Below are 20148 nucleotides of genomic sequence, written 5' to 3'. Positions count from 1 at the left end.
AAGATTTATTGAATAGATAGGTTTGAACATGTCTGGTTTTGAATTGGGTTTTGTTAATAAGTTCCCAATTATGTGTTAAACAGTATGATGTTGATACATTGCTCGAGAAGACTGTCAAATATGCAAACTTTCTACAGACAGCCTTGCGTGAATCTGACAACCAGACACAGAGTAACAAACGACAGGTCAGTCAGCAGCAGGCTTACCCTGTTTGAATAAAACGTTCATAGGAATGTGACTTCACATCAGGAGGTTTATGAAAATATAATCTGATGTATTTATATTGCAGAAAGGCGATGCTAATATTGGAGCCCTTCAACATGGTGTTGAAGGTAAAGAAATCAATGCAAGTTGGGTGATTGAGCTTCACCAGAAAGGAAACTGTTGTCCCATCATAGTTGAAGATCTTACCCAGCCCCAGCAGATGTTGGTTGAGGTGCGAAAGTTAGACATGGTTCTTATTATACTTCATCATATTGTAGGCCGTTTTACAAGGATAAATAGCTGCAATGTGTCCGACATAGCTTAAGTTCTACTAATTTATACAAAAGAGTGGACCATTAATGAGCTCATATGAGAGGCAGAAAGCTGAACTCATGTTTGCCTGTTTGTATGTATGTCTTCAAAGCACAGCAGAGCGGTATTGTATGTAAGTAGATGATGATATCTCAGATCTGCCAATGCCATATTCTGTATATGCGCCATCTGTAATCTGAACATTTTCTTCTTTTTGAAATCCCTTTTAGCTCCAGGCGAACAGTTCCCCGGGGTTTCTCAGAAGTCTCTTCCTTACAGTTGCATGTTGCAAATACCTTCTCTCAGCTCGTGTTGCATCGCCATATATAATAGGGGGGAAACTAGGAATGAATGTACACCTCTTACATACATATACTAACTTCATCCTTGTTATAGATGCATATTGCAAATTAGGGAAATTTATGAAAATATTTTCAATTCTGAATGTATGCTTGCTTATTTTATTAGCAATTTTGTTGTCTTGAACCTATATATGATCATACTGGATAAATGCTGACATTAGTAAGTATGAAACCAAATGAGATCCATGTCAATCAGTTAGATTCAAACCTTTGAATTCAACTGATGGTAATGAATATTATGTACTTGTACAAGTAGATAGTGGCTTGTTCTGATAGATTTCTTCAACAATAAGTAGTTTACTAATAATTTTGGTGGCAAATTTTATATGATGCTGTTATGTACCGATTCATATTGTTTTATTATGCAGGTTGTATGTGAACAAACTGGAATGATTAAGGAAATTGAAAAAACCTTCAAAAAGTTACATCTGGTGGTTTTGAGAGGTATTATGGAAGCAAGGGATGACAAAATTTGGGCTCGATTTGTGGTTGAGGTATATGCTACTATCTGAAGTTTGTACTTTCTGGTAATGTGCACAGTTTCAATATAACCGAATTTTCTTTTTTATACATACAAGGCACCCCAGGATGTTCATCGCATTCAAGTATTGTGGTCGTTGATGCAATTATTAGAGCCGAGATGATTCAGATGTTTAGTACATAGATGATATTTTAGATGCGTTAATAATAAGCCTTCCTTGAGTATTCTTGTGAAAGCTTCATGACATCATGACCTGAATCTCTCTGCTAATATCCATAGTGCTAAGAGCGTGTTCTCTCTTTCCCTATCCCTCTCATGTAATTTGTAGAAGCAAGGTGAAAGTTTTGTATAATATCCTGCATATTTGAGGTTGTGCCATAGTGTATATTCTTTTTTCAAGGAGCCTAATTGGGCTATTCCTGTCAGAGAAACATTCTGTCATTATTGTTTACATTGATTATACCATCTAATTTGATGGTACAATATATAAGGCTTTTGTAATGTGCCAAATATTCAAATACAGAATCAGATGTGTTCCTCTCAACGCTCTGCACAAATTGAGAAATTCATCACGAGATTGCTTACATAATTTGGTTTATATGAGAAGCGTTGATCTGTGTTAATATATTCTTACATTATCTTTATCTGACAACTTGTTGTGCTAATAATCATAGAAACAGAGAAATGGAGTATATGCAAATGGTTACAAAATCGTTAATATTGAGTAATGGTGCGGTTCAGTAATTTCAAGCTATAATTGTCCTTAAAATAATATATGGTCTATGATACGTCTTTTACTGAGATAAGTTATCATTACAATTCTCTGACATTGACATTTAAATACTGTAAAACGTATCCACACTCTTGTACACAAGCTCATTGCAGTGCAAAGATGACCATCATGTTCTATTTAATTAAATTGTGTACGTTTGACTTGTCCTCAATAAAATCTCTATTTTAGGATGAAATTCCACTAGATGGAAGACCCCATGTGCTGTTATTAAACAATCTTATTTGCTTTTAATATTTATTGAGTAATATTTATTTTATGTTGATTTGTTGTGCTCAAAGACGAGACAATGTTTAAAAGATGTTAATATATCTTTCTTTCTTCCTTTCTTCTCTGTTGAGTACTTCATTCTCATTAACGAAAGGCAATGTTCCTCAGTCTCAAACTGTTCCATGTTTCACTGGTTCTGTTATCTATGACGGGATGTTACATCTTTATCAAACCAAAACATAACAATTTTCTCTTCCTTTGTTCTCCGTGAAGCACTGTCCACGTAGCGCAAAAATTGAGAAGGCTATGACTCTCACCAACTGTTCCATGTTTAACCCGAGTCATATTCCATGTTTGCCTTCTCAATAATGAAATATTGAGAAGGGAAAAATCTATGATGGGATGCTACATTTTTTTATACGATTCTGTTATCTTAAGAATAAATAACTGATATATAGGCATAATAAATAGCCATAAAAGCTTCATATTAATTATTCTCTAATTACATGTTGAAAACACGGGTGATACTAAAACCAAATGATATCCACTTTGACTAATAAAAATGTTCTTCAATTAAGAATGGAAACTCTAGCCAGAGCACTGTGATTAACAAAATTACATTCAACAAGTTCTTGTCTTGCTGTTAATTGTCCTACGTTCATAAGAAAAGAGTGTGTCATTGTAATGCTTCTAATCAGCTTCCATATCTTCCTCAAGTGCAGCCTTTGCAGCAGCCTTTGCCTGCTCAAGGAGGTCAACTGGCACCTGCAAAATAAGTTTCAACATTAGTTAATGTGCGAAAACCAATGACGACATTTTCTAGGGTCTAATATAAGATAATGCACAATCATATCCTAGTTCTAATCACATTAAAAAAATGCACCAGAGCTGATGTTTTTGCTGAGCCTTGTACTTAGGAGGAGAGGATGCAGTGTTCATCTTTACTTGTTGGCCTAGTTTCCTTTCCATGCATGAAATTGTTAGAATTTGAGACCTCCATTGTCCAAGGATGAAACATTAGGTGACGAATAAGCAGAAATTTCATAGATTTCTATCAGATTTTGGATTTATTTAAATAATTCCAATTGGCAACTTCATTTTAGCAAATCAGGGCATAATATATAAATGGAGTGGCATAGTTGCGATACATATTTTCCATACCATATAATAAATGTTCTCTATTTAACACAAGGAAGCTATTTTGTTTACCCGTTCATGTTCACGATTTGATTCATCACATATCCAGCTCATCTCCAGCTCAAAGGCTTTATCTTTTGCTTCATCATGCACCGCATAGATACTGCAAAGAATACCACAAACCATTCTCATGTGACTTCAGGTCATTTTAACCAATACACTAAACTGCATGACATATAAAATAACTCACATCTTTGCTACTTCAATAACACCTTCTCTGCATGTCATTTCTGATAGCTTCAACTTCTCAATTTCCCTGCATAACATAGTCAGTACATATCTTTCCTGCATATCGTGATAATGATCACATAAATTAGACTCACGTTTTTGCGGCTTGTCTGCCCTTTCCTACTGCCGCACCAAAATATCTCTGACACATTCAAAAGAAACCCATTACTAATATGTCTTTTTGAGAGAAGTTTCCATTCAAAAAGAGAACTTTAATGAGTTATTCAAGGATCATTACATAAGCAACACCCGACGGTTCAATCATGTACAGTTGTGGGCCATCCCTATCATAACCACCAAGAAGAGCAGATGATCCAAATGGTCTGCATAGGTATATATATTTCATCAAATATTATTTTTGTCATATGCAGTTCCAAAGCCATAGGATCCAAAAAACGTGACTAGAAACTACCTCATCCACCAGTAGAGGGTGCACAAGTGAACATAACTAGCCACTCTCTCAGAAAGCTCCTTAATAGGGATTTCTTCTCCATAGAAACTAACAGAGAAGAGTTATAAAGTCAGTCAAACTATGCTGTATTGTCAAGAGTTGTCTAAATAGTTATTTTCTACTTAATACTATGCACTACTTTTGGTAATTGCTGGCTTCTGCCCGACCACGTGACACTATTTGTCTACCATCAGCTGCTAACCCCGCCATTGCCTGCATATCAAAATACAATCAGGCTACAAACCAACTTAATTGCATATGAATGACCAATGAAAAGGAAAATGTGTTTATTTTCCCAGCATATTTGCCAATAATAGAGCTATATATTAAATAGAAGATAGCTCTTTGATATTGTTTCTGAATTCCACGGAGGATACTTGCGTTTTATAGAACTATGTGTTTTTTATGCTGATTCTATTGAAGATACTTTCTCCCTCATGACGATTGAAAATATGCATCGACCTGTTATAATTTCTACGAAGAATTATCTTACCATTCCAGCATGACGATGAACAGAATGTATCCTACGATTAGATCCCTCCAGCAACATCTTGGAAGCAATAAGCTTTTCTACACCCTAAGATTCAGCATCAGATATATCACTATGCACATCTTATTGATTGAGATGCACACGCACATAAACACAACTATAAATTCCGTACAATCAACATCAAAGGTATAAAACTAAATACCAAAACTATTCCATCCTTGCATTTTATGCCCACTGATGTTCTGAAAAACAATATACAGCTCAGATTATGCAAAAACAATTCATGCTTGCAATAGCTTCAATCATCACTCCTAATCCAATCATACCCACTATTGTCAACAGCCTTGGTTGCATACTCTATCTGAAACACACGTCCATCCGGTGAAAATGTTGTAACTGATAGATCATACTGCCAATCACCAAGCATTTGATAATATGTCAATCACTGAATTTCATACGTTTAGAATAAACAATAGCACAAATATAATTTTCTTGTTCCAGATTCGGTTTCATAGAGATCCATTAAAGAGAAATAACGTAGACAAATATCCTTGAGGATATTTCACAAAATAGGTGGGTGTGTAGAGCAGTTGTGGAGTATTAAAGTTTAGTTTTATTTTCCTAACTATTTGTGAACATCATTAAGTGATGATTGAGGGGGACTATATAACACCAAAGTGGTTTTTGTGAGTAAGACGTATCTGCGAATTTTGCCTCGCACATTGGTGGTACCAAACTCAATTTCTTATTTAAGTGACAATGCAATGCAGAAGAGAAGTGACGATCCATCCCCTAGTATATGTAGAATTGGTGATACACTTGCGATATTTAGAATTATAGAACAGTTTGTTATATTTTCTTTGTCTTTTTATCAGTCATTTGTTATATTTACAATCTTCACCTACGCATGGTTTCTTTCTCTTCTTAGAAATTTGTGTACGTTTACACATTTAGGCTAGAAAAATTTCTTTTTCTTTCTTTGCTTCGTTCCTTTGTCGTGAGAGATTGTAACAGATCTCACCTTTATGGGGTTTCTTTGGTCTCATGGGTCATTTCGGTCTTTGGAAGACGTTCGCAAATCTCTCTCACACACACTCACTCACTGACTTTGTATATATCTTCATTTGAGTGCGTGTGCATGTAGATAGATAGCTAATGAATATACGTACAGAAACTACCGAAGTAGATTTAAAAAAAAAAAAAAAAGCAGCAGAAACCTAATCTATCACAACACAAAGAAGGGGAGGAAGAGATACATACTCCTGTTCCTATGGAGCTCATGTCGGGGTTTGCTCCGATCTTTCTTTGTCTCTGTGTCTGTTGCAGCCCGCAAAATGAAGGAAAGCTTTGTTGAGAGAGAGAGAGAGAGTGTGTGTGTGTGTGTGTGTGTGTGTAATGAAGGCAGGGCAGGGCTCTGAATTATAGTATGTATTGTCTTTCTTTCTTCTTTCCTTCCTTCTTTTGTCCACCCTCTTTGTGTCTCCTATAGGCTATGATGATGATGGTCATATGAGGCTCACATACATTGCTCGGACACGAGATGGGCAAGATTGTTGTCCACTCATATCCAACTTAACAATGTCCTGTCGAGACTTGCTTCCTTTGGGCATAGTATAGTACTAGCCTATGTTTTTGTATCGGCTTTGTGGTGGCTTTGCGCCCATTGATAGATATACCATGTTTAATAAAGTTCTGTGTCAAAAATAAATTAGGCCTTATGTAAGTTTATGTTTAGCATTTATATGGGGAAAACAAAACTCGTATGGCTTCGTTCATCTTGAAGGGAAAGGGTCACAAGATTGAAAAGCAAAGCATAAAATTTATTTCGATAAATTTTTGATAGTAGATTTTGATCAATCCACGGATGCACTCAATCTGATAGTTGCTCAGAAATTGAGAAAATCATGGCCATTATATGGACTACATAACATCCATGCTCGAAGATAATAAAGTAATTGAGAGTTAAATTGGAAGTATATATAATCTCTTATCGCCTGGAGCTCCAAAACCAAAATAAGCCCCAATCGTGGTAAAAGTGGCAAATTGAGCAAAATAGGGAAAACCAACAATCGGGTCAACAACAACACAAATTTGTTGGGTCATGTTTTCCCTAGGTCATTTTTTATTATGTTGAAGCATGTTTCACAATGACATTGATCAAAGGATTTCCAAGCTAGTTTGCAGTATTGTGGAACAAACATTTCTATTTCCACCTTCTTGAGTATTTATAAGCATGTGACAATTCAAAGAAAAATCAATATAATTGCTTGCACCAACATATGTTATGGCAACAACTATAGCATAGACACATGTGCCACTATTGCCATAGATATCATCACCAAGCAAATGAGCCAAAACATGTGCTCTATAATTGCAAGTCATAACATTTGAAGTTGACTTACCCCACTAACCTCAATTTCAATTGTTATATGACTTACAAGTACAAAGCTTTCTCGTATCTATTCATTTGCATTGAGTTACAAGCTTTTTGATAGAGTTTTGGTCCTAACTTGCCTAACCTCAACTTCTTGTTATGACTTACAAGTATAGAGTTTTGGATTTTAAGCTTTCTTGGGTCTATTTATTTGAATTGAAAATTTTTAGAGCCAATAGGAAGAGTAACATATAACCACTGAAACATATAACCACAATTTCCAACCTATAATGCAAAACATGAGCACATCAATTCGTGATCTAAAATTTCAAGGTTAAACTCATAGAATAGAATAATAGTATTGTATTTGTTTGTGAGTCATTAGTTACCATCACAAAAATGACCATCTATTAGTGTAAGGACATCTCTTTTATCTTTTGTTAACAAAACTTCAAAATCACCAGTTCAGCACCTTTCTAACCACTTGTAACTTATTGGTGACGGGATTTGAGAGAATGGAATTTGTGGAATATGAATCTTTCATAATAGAAAGAACTGTTGTTTTATAGAGATGGACTATTTACTTGTGCTCTTTTGCAAGAATGATATCCAACCTCAAATTTGTAAATACAACTCGTCAAATTCCAACTCATTAATGTTATATATGGGATATACATGTCTTCTTTCTTATACATTATTTCACAGTTTATATGGTTCATGTTCTTTACAACACAAACTCATAATAAAGTGATAATTACAAAATATTTATCATTACATCCCTTGTCCTATCCCTCTACACATGGCAACAAACTCCCATTTTCCAGAACCTATTGCATTAATTATATAGCATATATATGCCAATCCCAATGCTTAATGCCCACCTGTAAACCATTGTCCATGTACATCAAGTGTTCAATGCATTTACATGCAAGGATTTCGACTATGTACAATTCCTCTCGACAGTGCAATAGCCTCTGGGTTTGCTCATTGTGGCTTGTTGCTTTTCCTGTAAAATCTCATAGTCAGCATTTTCGCTAGCCAAATTTGATCTAAACATCAATGGAAGAACTAGAATAAGCGTTTGTTAGAAGTGGTAATGAGTAAAATCCCCTTGTGTCTACTTCTGGATGGGTTTTCCAAGCACGATGTAATGCTGAATTTGCATAGACATGGGAATCCAATGAGCTGTTGGATATTATTTTCTGTGCTTCATCTAAACATCCCGCCCGCGCAAAAAGGTCAATCATACATACAAAATGTTCTGTCATTGGTTTTGTTGTTCGTCTTTGATTCATGAACATAAAGCAGAAACAAGCGTCATCTATAAGACCTACATGACTACAGACTGATAATATAGCAAGAAAGGTAACCTCATTTGGTGTCACACGTTGATCCAGCATCTGTTCAAAGAGTTGGAAAGTTATCTTAACATTGCCTTGTTGTGCATATGATGTTATTATGGCTGTCCAACTAATAACATTATGATGCAACATCTTTTGAAACATAGAGTCTGCACTCTCTAATTCTCCACACTTCCCATACACGTTAATCAAAGCATTCCCCACCATAATTTCCCCTTCGTATCCCCCCTCTATAATACGAGCGTGAAAATACTGTCCATTATGGAAGCTTGGCAAGCAAGCACATGCCCCCAGAAGAATCAAATATGTCAACATGTCTGGAAGCACAGATTCTTCGACCATTTCGCAATATAGAGAAAAAGTTCTCTCCTCTTGACCTTGCTTCACATACACACTGATTAAAGAATTCCAAGATTCGATCGTTCGATCTCGTAGAGCCTTGAATACAAATAACGCATCCTCTAGAGCACCACATGCACCATACATCATAACAAGGGCATTCGCCACTATAGGAAAAGCCTCATAACCATCACAAACAACACATTCATGAATCCACCTACCCTTTCGTATGCACTCAAGATTACCACATGCACTTAAAATACTGGCAAAGGTTTCCTCATCTACATTCAATCCTTCACTCCACATCTGATCAAATATTTCTATAGCCTTTTCATTATACCCTTGATGTGCATATGCAGCTAGCATTGCTGTCCATGTGACAACCGTTCTTTCTTTCATTCTCTCAAACACATAACAAGCTTCATCCAATGCCCTACAACCACCATACATAGAAACTAAGGCACTTCCTATCGATACATCTTCCTCAAGACCATCCTCAAGTACGCACACATGGATCTCCTTACCCTTAGAAAGAGTACCAATCTCCATATAAAGTGATATAATAGCAAGGAATGTGGCTCTGCTTGGTTTTATGCCTTTTATAATCATAGATTCATACATCTCCATTGCCTTTTCAGCACATCCTGACTCTCTAAATCCACATATCAAAACATTGAAAGTCGCCACATTATGTTTTGGCATTGAATAGAAGACCCACAATGCATCTTCCAAAGCACCACACTTGCAATACATGTGGACAAGAGAAGTTGCAAGAACAATGTTGTCGTCGTCGTCGTCTTCATAACATACATATCTCATCACAAAAGAGGCATGGATGCCCATACCTTCTTCCAAAAACCTTCCTCCACCACAAGCCTTAAGCGCGCTGATGAAAGTGATTTGATTCGGGGGATCAATGCAACAATCTAGCATGGTAGTATACACATATAAAGCTTGAGAGAAGTCATTTACATGTGTGTAAGAATTCATCACAGAGGTCCACGATACCACATCCCGATGTGCCATAGAGTTGAAAACAGAGGACGCATCGGTGGGAGAGTCGAATCTTGTATACATTCCGATGAGCAGGTTCGCGCGGAATCCATCGATCCGTGAACCTATTCGGACGAGAGAAGCGTGGAGGAGCCTACCTGCCGAGAGAGAGGCGACGCTCTGCACTGTCTGCACGATGGTTTCTTCCCGGAACACGTCGTGGGGCAGATCCTTCATGAATCGTAATCCTTCGGTTGGAAGGGCAGGGTTCATCATGTATTTCATATACACCAATCATATGTATGTATGTATGTATGTATGTGTGTGTGTCTTCTGGTGTTGCTTCTTTCTGCATTTTCTGTTGGGTTCATATGTTTTTGTGGATAACAAGGAAGGAAGGACCAAAAAAGCAAGCATTTTCTTCAGTAGTAGCAGGCAGAAGATGTCAAGGACCAAGCAAAAGCAAGCATATTGTGCTCCTGCAGCCTGACCCACTTGGTGAGGGACCGACACTTTGACGCAAACCTCTTCGATTCCTCTTTTTTGCCTTCCTGAACTCTTCTCTTTGTATCCGAACAATAACCGTGGCATACTTGTGTTGTTGTAAGATCATTGTGACCAAGAACAAGAAAACCCTTAGTGTTGACGATTCTCATCTCAACTGCGATCGCAAAAGTCCATCCATGTACTCGCCTAACTACATTAGCTCTGACCTCCATGCAACTAATTGTACATACATGGCTAACCACATATGCTAATAATAGACGAAATACAACATTGATTTACATTTTCATTATCCACTACCATATTGTGATTAATGTTATCATAATTAAGTGTCTATTGATGGTTATTATCACGCACGTATTGCCAACTCCCTAATTGCAACTCTTCTACCAATTGGATGACTTTTTTAAGCATGTTAAAATACCCCTAAAAGACAAAGCATCCATAGACAATAGATGGATCGTATATAGGTCATGCATAGGTAACTAATATTGGGATAACAACCTTTGATCAACCATTCTGGTGTGAAGTTTGAACCAATTTTCGCACCTCTATTACTCCATATGTATCTCTCTCTTCCTGTGTATGTGTGTGCACCAATTTTCACACCAGAGTCTTACGCTTCCACAAAAGAACAATCCCATCAAAGCTCTCTAACAAGTGATAGTAGAGCTTCTTGCTATCTCACCAAAGTCAAAAGCTCCCCGCTTGAATTAAGATAAGAGGCTTGTGTATCTCTCGCTTGTTGATTGAAAACACCAATATCTAACTTCGGTCCCCAACTACAACTCATCCTTGTGACAATTACAAGCTTTGGAGAACAATACTTCATTCCTCAACCACAACGCATCCTTGACAATTACAAGCTTTGGAGAAAACATTGTTCAACATTTATCTTATGGCAATCACTTTTATTAGCTTCATTTTAATTCTCTTATAGGTATCCATGTATCATAATAACATCAAAGAGGGAAATAGGTACATATAGAGTGAAGTCTTTGAGTACTAAACCTTTAGAATAAAGTCCTTGAGTACATTACACACCATTTGTGCTACCAATTCTGTTGTATCCTGTTGTATATATGTATATGCACTAGTACAATGAAAGGTCTAGAGAATGGGCTGAGGCTTCTGTGCAATGCAACGCTCTGATCAACAAGTTTCTAATTGTTTGCACCTTAACATCCTAGTTCCATGCATGCAAATAAACAATTTTATCATTTAGTTTATAGACATTACAGCTTGCAGATCTTTATCTTCATTCTGTAATCTTTCCAGAGTTTGATTGGGTTCCATTGCTAGACATCACATCTTACATATATCTTTAAATTTGACATTTACACTTGACATTATATCCAACATTGTGGAAACAGATGCAGTTGATACATATCATCTCAGGCATAAATTGTCCTCTACTCTAAAACTTATCATATCTGACAAACCTTGACCTTATTATCCCAACATTTGGAAAGAGATTTAGTTGATACATGTTACATCTGTCTTATCCTAATTCTCTACACACAACCCATATTCAGGTGTGAAAATCCAGATTATGACTCCTGACTTCCAGATTCAATCCACTGTTGTAATGAAGCATATATTAGCTCGAGTAAGTAAATTGCATTATACAACAGACTCCTCGTGTGTGGAAATAGTGATGAGGTTATATTCTACAACAATTCTGACTCTGTTGGTTGTGAATTGAATATTTTTATGTGGCATAGTTTGCCACCCTGTTCATCTGCGAAGGTAAGTTTTCTCTCTTCCATTCGCTGCAAAAAAATTTAAGATATACATGACTTCATAACACAACAAACAAAACAAGCTATTTTGATATCAATAATCTGTGACTGCAGGAGTCTGAAATCTTTTACTGTAAATGCACAAGAACTATGGTCATTTGCTTCTTATTGCTAGGATCTTATCTATTTACCATTATTTACTGTGAAAATGTTTCATTTGCATGTGGTTGTAAAGATTCTTTAAAACATTTTTAAGCTTTACAAATGCCTCTCGGAAAATAGGAAGATTCACAATGTAGTAGTTTACTCCCAACGCCACAATACTAGTCTTCCATCAATTATATGAAAAACAGCTACTAGAATGCAAACAAAAGTAGCTTAGGCTTCACATTCATGAGACAAAAGGCTTTCCACACTTGAAATTATTAAAACTTATCAAATGTATACCATTATCTTGCAATAGCGATTGCTGTCTCGCGACATCCGAACAAGCCATTTCTTAGCTGTTTCCTCTGTCTCTAGTGCATTGATCGCAGCAATCCTCACCTACAAAAAAAAAAAAAAAAACGAGTTGTTTGAAAGATAAGGAAGTCATCGTAATATACGCAAATGGACAGAAAATAGTGTGCAACAAACATATCTTATTACAACTTACCTCATCCATGCTCAAGGATGAATGCGCATCTTCAGATTGCACAGACCTTGGAAGAAGCTTATCTTCAACTATTTCACGCAATCTACTCAAGTCTTTCATTAGCATTGCAGCAATCCCTTCAATATCTTGCATCTGACGTTGAGAAAATTCGGACGCTTTTTTAGCTCTTAATCTAGTAGAAGCACATTTCTCACAATAGCATTGATCCTTGCAAGTCTTCGATGTAGACTTCAGAATTCCTTTTACTGGTATATGAGGAGATGATCCAACAGTAGATGCATTCACCACCTTTTTAAAATTTTCCAAGGATGAAGAAGGTGAATTATGTGATACAAGAGAAAGGTTCTGCACATTTGAAAATGGTTGGTGGGAACATAGTTCTGTCAAGTGTTTCGCAGAGGTCAGAGGTGCAATATCAGAAGGTGATTTGATCTTCAAAAATAGAGGCTTTCTATTATTATGACAGGAAGATTCTTGTAAACTCTGGTCATTTTTACCAACATTCGCAATTTTTTCAGGAGATTTAGAGAGCATATCACGAGAAAGATCAGGACAATTCTCATCGGGATTATTTTTTCCAGTTAAAACTCTGGAAGGATAAGGACGTTTTCCCACTCCTACAAGAAAACCAGTACACAGTGTGGATCAGATGGAAAAAGGAGAATGTCAGAGATGGTTTGCAAAGCTGGGAAATTGATTACCTTGGTTTTCAATGTCATAACCAAACTCATCAAGTCTTGAAGCCCTAAGTAACATCTTTTGTGAGAATGGAGATATGGCCTGAAAATGGGTATCATGCAATCAGAATGTAGAAAAAAATTTAAAAACTGAATGTTTCTTTCAATGTATAGAAGAAATTAATAAGAGCAAACCCACTTACTTTTCTTTTGCAGGGAATTTTTGTTGGCTTTAATGGAAAATCATAGTCTTCTTCAATTTCAAAACTTTCCAAAGCATTATTATCGCTGCTATTTTTGTCACAGTGATCAATTCTAGCATCAGGAATCTCAGACAAACTTCTGTCCCTATACTTCATTGTGCATTTAGCATCACCTTTAGGAAGAACTATTTTGGAACTCTTAGATCCTTCCAGGTTCAAGGTCTTTTTCTTCCCATTTATTGTAACTTTCTTGGAAGTGATTGATTTGCGGTTTCCCTCAGCAATGTGTGAATTGAAACTATGAGCAGAATCTTCTGATAGCCTTAATGGTGAGAGAGAGACAGATAGTCCATCCGCACATGGTTTCAAAGCCCAGCTACAAGCATCATCTTCTTGCATCCTTATGGATAAACAATTTGACTTGTCAACATCAGATTCATCTTCCAGTTCCAAATTTATTGGTGACAAATTAGTAAGCATATTTACAGAGTTTTCTTCATGGTCATAACTGGTAGTTTGATGACATTTTCCTATGGTTGAAACTTCAATGTGAGTAATCCCATTAATGAACTTGGCACCATCTTGATCCGTACAGCATAAAGAAGTGTTACCAGGCTCCTTATGTTTACTGTCTTCTCTAACAGAATCAATGGAGCATGATACATTAGAATCTATGGTGATCAAACATGGGAGATCTTTGGCATTCTTCTCAATTCCCGTTACAAGGTTATGTTTTAACGAGCTGTTTTTCTTAGACTTTTGACGACTAGACTGTTGCTTATAATACAGTTGCCACTTTTGCAACGTCCAATCATCTTCACCATCTTCTATATTCATGGGTTCAACTGTGGAATCTAAGATATTTTTCCTTTTCTTAAGGTTTGAAGGTTGACAAATACTCTTTTCTGGTGATCGAACATTCACTTTCTGATATAGTACTTGATGATATTCCCTAAGTAAGGAACTCCCTGTGGCATCAGTAGATTGAGCAATGTCCATTGTATCATCTTCAACGGAAGTGTTATGACTATAACCTGCACTATTGGACGAAGAATCTTCCAAATGCAACTCCAAACTAATAGAGGCCATGTTCTCATCATCATCCTGCAATGCCATTATCCATGGTTTTCTTGAAGAAAACCGTATCTGGTCTTTATCGGCAGTGAATGATGTTATGCAGTGAGGTTCAAGGTGAGGTGATTTCTTATCAGGTACAACTACATTTACTATATTTGTTTGTTCTTTCGCCTTAGTAGAACCTAAAATATCATCTAGAAACCGTAACTTTTTACAATCTTCTCCTGGGTCTGGTAGATTTATAGCATCGCTTCTCTTCTTCCTGGTATGTCTTCTGGAATGACAACGCATTTTTGTCGATGCTATTACTGCAAAAGTGAAGTGATATATATATATATTTATACATCATAATTGGATATCATAAAGCAGAATATATTGCAACAAAATAATTGACATTCTGCTCATACAATCTATACAAATAAAACGATTATTAGATCATCAAGCGTAGACAGAGGAATCAAACTGTATATTCCATTATAATCAGGAATCGGCAAAATATAAGAATTAGACATCAAGCGAAAATATGACCCTATAAAAACAATCAAATAGAAATGCGTTTCTCGATGTGCAACGTAAATATTACCCTTCCCTAGCAGAAAAGAAAAGGAAACAATCGACAGCAGAGCTGTTTATTTGTAGAAATACATGACTTGTCATGACCTGTGAGAACGTAAGCATCATAACTCGAACAAAAACACAAACGCATGCAACAATACAATGTAAAGAAAAAAGAGACATTTCTTTGGCGGAAAGAAAAGACGGTATCTAGATTCAACCTTTAACATTTCGATCTTAAGTCCTGTATGCATTGCGTTTCTTATTTAAGAATGTGTGAAAGAAAAAAGAAAGAAAGCGGAATTTGGAAGAGAAGTACAGACCTTCGGTAGGAGGATCGACCGGATAAACTTCGTCTCCTTCTTCTTTCTGTTTCCTTTTCTCTGATTCCTTCTGGATTAGTCTCCCGCTGCTTCTTTATTGATTATTTTCCCTATCTACCTGGCTTTCTTCTTGATTCTTGCTTCCTTCTTGTTTCCACTTGAATCGATCTTCCTTCTTTTCCCCTTCGATCCCCTTCTTCTCTCTACTTCGCCTTCTCCTTCACATTCTGCGTGCTTTGGCTAGGCAACAACTACAGAGAGGCAGGTGCTTCGTCTCTTTTCCTTCTTCTTCGTCTTCTTCTTCTTCTTCTTCTTCTTCTTCTTCTTCTTCTTCTTCTTCTTCTTCTGCTTCTGCTTCCTTCGAAGCTTACACAGAATTTGAAGGCAGAAGAAAATGAGGAGGGAAACCAAACGAGAGATTGAGCGGGAACTGAATCCCCTCCCCTCCCCGTTGGGCCGCGTTCACACCTAAGTGTCCGGCCTACATGTGCCCGGACATTTCCCTTCTCACAAATTGTGTGACCTAATGTCCGGCCATTATCTGCCATCCCAAGCTTAGTCCCCCGTGTTGGCAAACCAAGCGGTGGTTTCACCCTCAACAAAAGCACTCTAATTAAGAAGCCGCTATCAATTCTTTATTGTCCTGCATGAACTTCCATCGCAGGCTAGGAAAGAGAGGAAGTGGTTTGTTGAGCTATAGGATTAGCCTTTGTGTGGGAAATGCCCTTGATTTTAAAGCTTTTTTGTACAAGGTCCTAAGGGCTACAAATCTTCGTGTTCGGCACCCAGAACAGAAGTGGGTTGTGTCATTCACGTACGCGTTGACTACCTAGTATTCACTTTCTTCTTTTGCACATAATGAACTGGTTCAATCTTTAATGACATGCCATGTGACATGGTTGATGTCAAAATATAAATCCATTTGTGTCTTGATCTTTGAGAACCTTGTGTATATGCTTGCTTGTTTACGTGTGGTGAATGTAATCCTTGATATCATACTTTACTTTAATGATGGGTGACACAACCCTAGTACATAGTGTGGCAAAGTTGATGTGGAGAAATTATTGGAGCGTTAATTGTTGTGCATCCCCTTTGGAACCTCATTCAAACACTTACATACTCATGTGTACAGAACTTGCTTATAGGATTAATAGTTGATTCGTTGCAAGATGCACCACATGGTCAATTTCTAAAAACTTTGTTCCTCACACTATGAGCATGAAATCTATACAAATAAGGCTAGGTTTGACATGTTGAAATAAGCCCTTCGAAAGGCATAAGTATTGGGAAACGTGGTGGCTAACTATTCATTACAGATAAGCAAGGTGGTAGCTGACTTTTCTGGTGGTAAATGCTATATCAAAACGATTATATACAAGTATATGTTGCAACTCTATGGAAAGGCTTTTTTACGCACAACAAAACCATTCATTGCTTGTCAATATTCTAATACGTTTGACATAAAGTCTAGAGTTTTGTGAGCTAGGCCTATCTACGACATGTGTGCCAAGTCTTTCTATGGCATGCAATATTGTACACATGGGTTTGAGACCATTCAAGTGCCAATGAAACTATGACATCAAGTAGAAAGGTCGAGGATGAACTAATGGTATCACATCAAGATCATCTTGTCAGTAAGAATTAAATAACACGAGAGACCCATATATTGACATTGAATCAAGCACTAATATATCACTCTCGAACCCACCCTTGAATAACATTATTTTAACACACAAGTTTAATCTTACTAATGTTGTGTGGGAGCTATCACATCACCTTTGTAATTCACATTGAGAGGGATATGTGTACTCAAGGCATTTGACGATCTTGTAAATTCTTGGTTCACACATCACTCTAATAAGTATTTGTAATTGTGAATCCGTGTCTTCAATATTTGTATCTTTAAAGACTCGTGATTGCCTTTACGTGTCTCATTAGTCGTAACCTTAAGCATTTATTTATGGTACACGTGCAATGTTATTCATATAGCTCTTTAAGGTGTAGAGAACCTTTGTTCCTTGAGGCATAGAGAGGTTTTTAGACATATTTAGCACATTGATGAGAAACAACTATTTATGTTTTTAGAACCTTGAGATTAATAGATGCTCGTATTGCCCCCAATAATGTTATGTTGGTCATCTTTGAACCTCTTGATGAAGTTTTCTCAAGGAGATTGAGCAATCACAATTGCCATTTGTTAGGTAAAAGTGACTTGGAGTCATAACCAGATATACCATAGTCAATGCCTTAAAAAGTACTCAAACAATGTACATCTCCAAAATGGAATTAAAATGTTTCGCTCCTAAAAGGCTTTGATTATACAACCCACGCAAAAATGGTTAGGAGATGAGGATATAAATTGATGTTTTCAAAACAATCTATGGTTGTTAATAGTTATTATTGCCTCATATAATGCAATGCAATTGTTTTCAATCATTGGGTCAATGTAAGTGAATTTGTAGGTGTTAGTGCGTGCATAGTTTTGAGTAAAGTATTTTGCCCAAATATTTTTACATGGAAAGAGAATGTTTGAGCCATGTTTTAGGAACAAATTGTTGGCATGCATGATCTCGAACTAGAAATATTACGATTTTATTTTACATATAGCCTTTTCATGTGGGCAACTTGTTAGTGTGCATGATCTCAAATTAAAATATGATAAGATTATTGTAAAGTGAAACCATAGCCAATTTAGAGGGACATATATGCTAGTGTGCATGGCATCAAACATAAAAATAGAATAAAGTGAACTCAAGTATCACCATAAAGCAAAGGTCACAAAGCACAAGTTTTACCGTTGCATCATCATGTTTATATGCCTGTTCAAGCATATCAATAATTGCAAGCTCTTTCTTAGATTCAATTGATTGGGGAAATGCTTTCTCATTTACAGAAGATCATCGATTGCCATGTGAAGGGAGACTTCATGTCGAATGAGTTATTTACTATTCTTTTCAAATTGCAAGTTAAGGTAGCTCATTGTCAAGGAATCTAAAGCATATAATTGTGCTTTTCTTGATCTGCCTTTAGTTTCGCTTATTTGTAGAAAGTTAAAAATAATAATATGACTTGGTTTTTTCAACAAATTTATACCACCAATCCCATTATATTCATATTTACCGTGTATATGATAAGGCCCTTATTGCATATGCTTGAGTGTCCATTCTGTTTAAAGTATTCTCTAACAACACATTGTTCACTTGTACAGTGTATTGTGTACATGTTTGGGGGGTTTTATTCACATTTCCTCTTTCGCTTTGTACACCTTTCTTCCATGCAATTTCCATTCCCTGATTAATCATTTGTTTACATATTTTTTGAGCAAAGTCTTTGTTTGTGATTGAAGTATATATTCTTTAAACCAAGCCAACATAATGATGCACATGTTCTTGGAACGATAACCTATATTGAAATCTATAAGACCAAAATGTTTAACGCAAGCGATGCAAAACTCTTGTTGGCTATACTTTTTGATAGAAGATTGAAAGGGTGTCGATAGACAACGAGGGCTCTTGACATTGAATATTCATATTATTAAACACAATATCGCTAAACTCACGATAATCCTCTTATAATATATTTTTCCTTCTAAGTGTGAGGTGAGAGATGCTTTGATAGAATTGGTTGTCTAGTGTGTGCATGGCACATGGCATCGCGCAACTTGATAACGTCGACAATGACTTCCCATAAAGAGGTCTTTCATTTGAGTCGGCAAAAAAAAAACTTTTTACTATATTTTTTACTTGTACTTATCAAGTATGTGCTTATATGTTTTATTCATACACAACTAATGAGATTGTCATGGCAATGTTCTTATGTTACCAAATTAAACTCATCCTTTCAAGGGACTTGGAGTTACAAGAGTACACAACAAAAGTATTGAACAAAATTTGCGTACAAAGTTTGTAATGTAAAATCTGAATTATTTTGTCATCTTCTTAAATAATGCTCGTGTGATGAAAAGGTAGAGGGGAAATTTTGATTGACTATGTAATCAACATGAATGGACGATTGTGTCCATAGTCAACTGCTTAAATATTGTTGATTATGCATGGAGGATTACAATGCTACAAAAATAAAATCATGTATGGTTTATTACAAGCGTGAATTGTTTTTTTGGGGTTGATGAATTTGATGTATGGATAGTTAACGTCTTTTAGCTTGGATTGGAAGAGGTAAATTCCCCACGATAAACATTTTGCAAGTAAATTGAGTAATTCCACTTAAGAACAAGCCACATTTTGGAAATGCACAAACTTTATCAAATGCTTAGGTTTTTGCAACCACACTGCTAATACATGCCAAAACAAGTTACTTCTCGAAAACACGAAAATCAAAGGTAAAAACTTCTTGGAAATTTAAATAGCAATTAGCTTGAAATTGAGGGCATGATCTCAAATGCAAGCAAATATATATGGTATCTACGGGAGATTATTAAGGAACTATTGTGTTTTTGACAGATTTCTTGATAGATATGTTGCGACTTGCAAGCATCATGTGGCGTAGACTAACATATCTTTTAGACATGTCTCATAAAAACGGGATGTAAACATGATAATCTTTCAAGGAGATGTCAGTTGCAAATTATCCATGTGTATGTATTGATTAGATTGAGCGTAT

At 36.3% G+C, this 20148-nt stretch overlaps 5 protein-coding genes across 6 annotated transcripts in view; 1 reads left to right on the top strand and 4 right to left on the bottom strand.

The window, feature by feature from the left end:
• Nucleotides 1–1903, top strand: part of LOC147851917 (uncharacterized) — an 87377-nt gene extending 85474 nt beyond the window's left edge. For both annotated transcript variants that reach the window (XM_087334289.1, XM_087334290.1), the window contains 4 exons: nucleotides 84–185; nucleotides 290–436; nucleotides 1247–1372; nucleotides 1457–1903. In XM_087334289.1, the coding sequence (XP_087190415.1) occupies nucleotides 84–185; nucleotides 290–436; nucleotides 1247–1372; nucleotides 1457–1522 (441 nt within the window). In that variant the 3' untranslated portion in view covers nucleotides 1523–1903. The remainder of the gene's footprint in view (nucleotides 1–83; nucleotides 186–289; nucleotides 437–1246; nucleotides 1373–1456) is intronic.
• Nucleotides 1–6227, bottom strand: part of LOC147851915 (uncharacterized) — a 38893-nt gene extending 32666 nt beyond the window's left edge. The window contains exon 1 of the mRNA XM_087334292.1: nucleotides 6215–6227. The gene's annotated coding sequence lies outside the window, so the exon portion shown is untranslated. The remainder of the gene's footprint in view (nucleotides 1–6214) is intronic.
• Nucleotides 2908–6138, bottom strand: LOC147851916 (proteasome subunit alpha type-3-like). The gene is made up of 11 exons (XM_087334294.1): nucleotides 5986–6138; nucleotides 5052–5134; nucleotides 4928–4967; nucleotides 4729–4812; nucleotides 4375–4448; nucleotides 4197–4283; nucleotides 4023–4107; nucleotides 3880–3926; nucleotides 3747–3812; nucleotides 3569–3659; nucleotides 2908–3124 (listed from the first exon to the last, which is right to left on the bottom strand). The coding sequence occupies exons 1-11, from the start codon at nucleotides 6004–6006 to the stop codon at nucleotides 3050–3052; spliced, it is 753 nt and encodes a 250-aa protein (XP_087190420.1). The 5' UTR covers nucleotides 6007–6138; the 3' UTR covers nucleotides 2908–3049.
• A 1524-nt stretch (nucleotides 6228–7751) lies between the features above and the next one.
• Nucleotides 7752–10102, bottom strand: LOC147851914 (pentatricopeptide repeat-containing protein At5g27110-like). The gene is made up of 2 exons (XM_087334512.1): nucleotides 7875–10102; nucleotides 7752–7835 (listed from the first exon to the last, which is right to left on the bottom strand). The coding sequence occupies exon 1, from the start codon at nucleotides 10075–10077 to the stop codon at nucleotides 8149–8151; it is 1929 nt and encodes a 642-aa protein (XP_087190638.1). The 5' UTR covers nucleotides 10078–10102; the 3' UTR covers nucleotides 7752–7835; nucleotides 7875–8148.
• Nucleotides 10103–11617: 1515 nt separating this feature from the next.
• LOC147851913 (uncharacterized) lies at nucleotides 11618–15715 on the bottom strand. Its single transcript, XM_087334396.1, has 6 exons — nucleotides 15529–15715; nucleotides 13574–14958; nucleotides 13395–13473; nucleotides 12694–13310; nucleotides 12486–12584; nucleotides 11618–12068 (listed from the first exon to the last, which is right to left on the bottom strand). The coding sequence occupies exons 2-6, from the start codon at nucleotides 14939–14941 to the stop codon at nucleotides 11967–11969; spliced, it is 2265 nt and encodes a 754-aa protein (XP_087190522.1). The 5' UTR covers nucleotides 14942–14958; nucleotides 15529–15715; the 3' UTR covers nucleotides 11618–11966.
• Between the last annotated feature and the right edge of the window lie 4433 nt (nucleotides 15716–20148).

This window comes from Azolla caroliniana, unplaced genomic scaffold, assembly GCF_043228905.1.
Source record: "Azolla caroliniana isolate FFs.n. ecotype wild unplaced genomic scaffold, voAzoCaro1.0.p SCAF_18, whole genome shotgun sequence".
Taxonomy (NCBI): Eukaryota; Viridiplantae; Streptophyta; class Polypodiopsida; order Salviniales; family Salviniaceae; genus Azolla; species Azolla caroliniana.
This window is presented reverse-complemented; position numbering and strand designations above follow the sequence as displayed.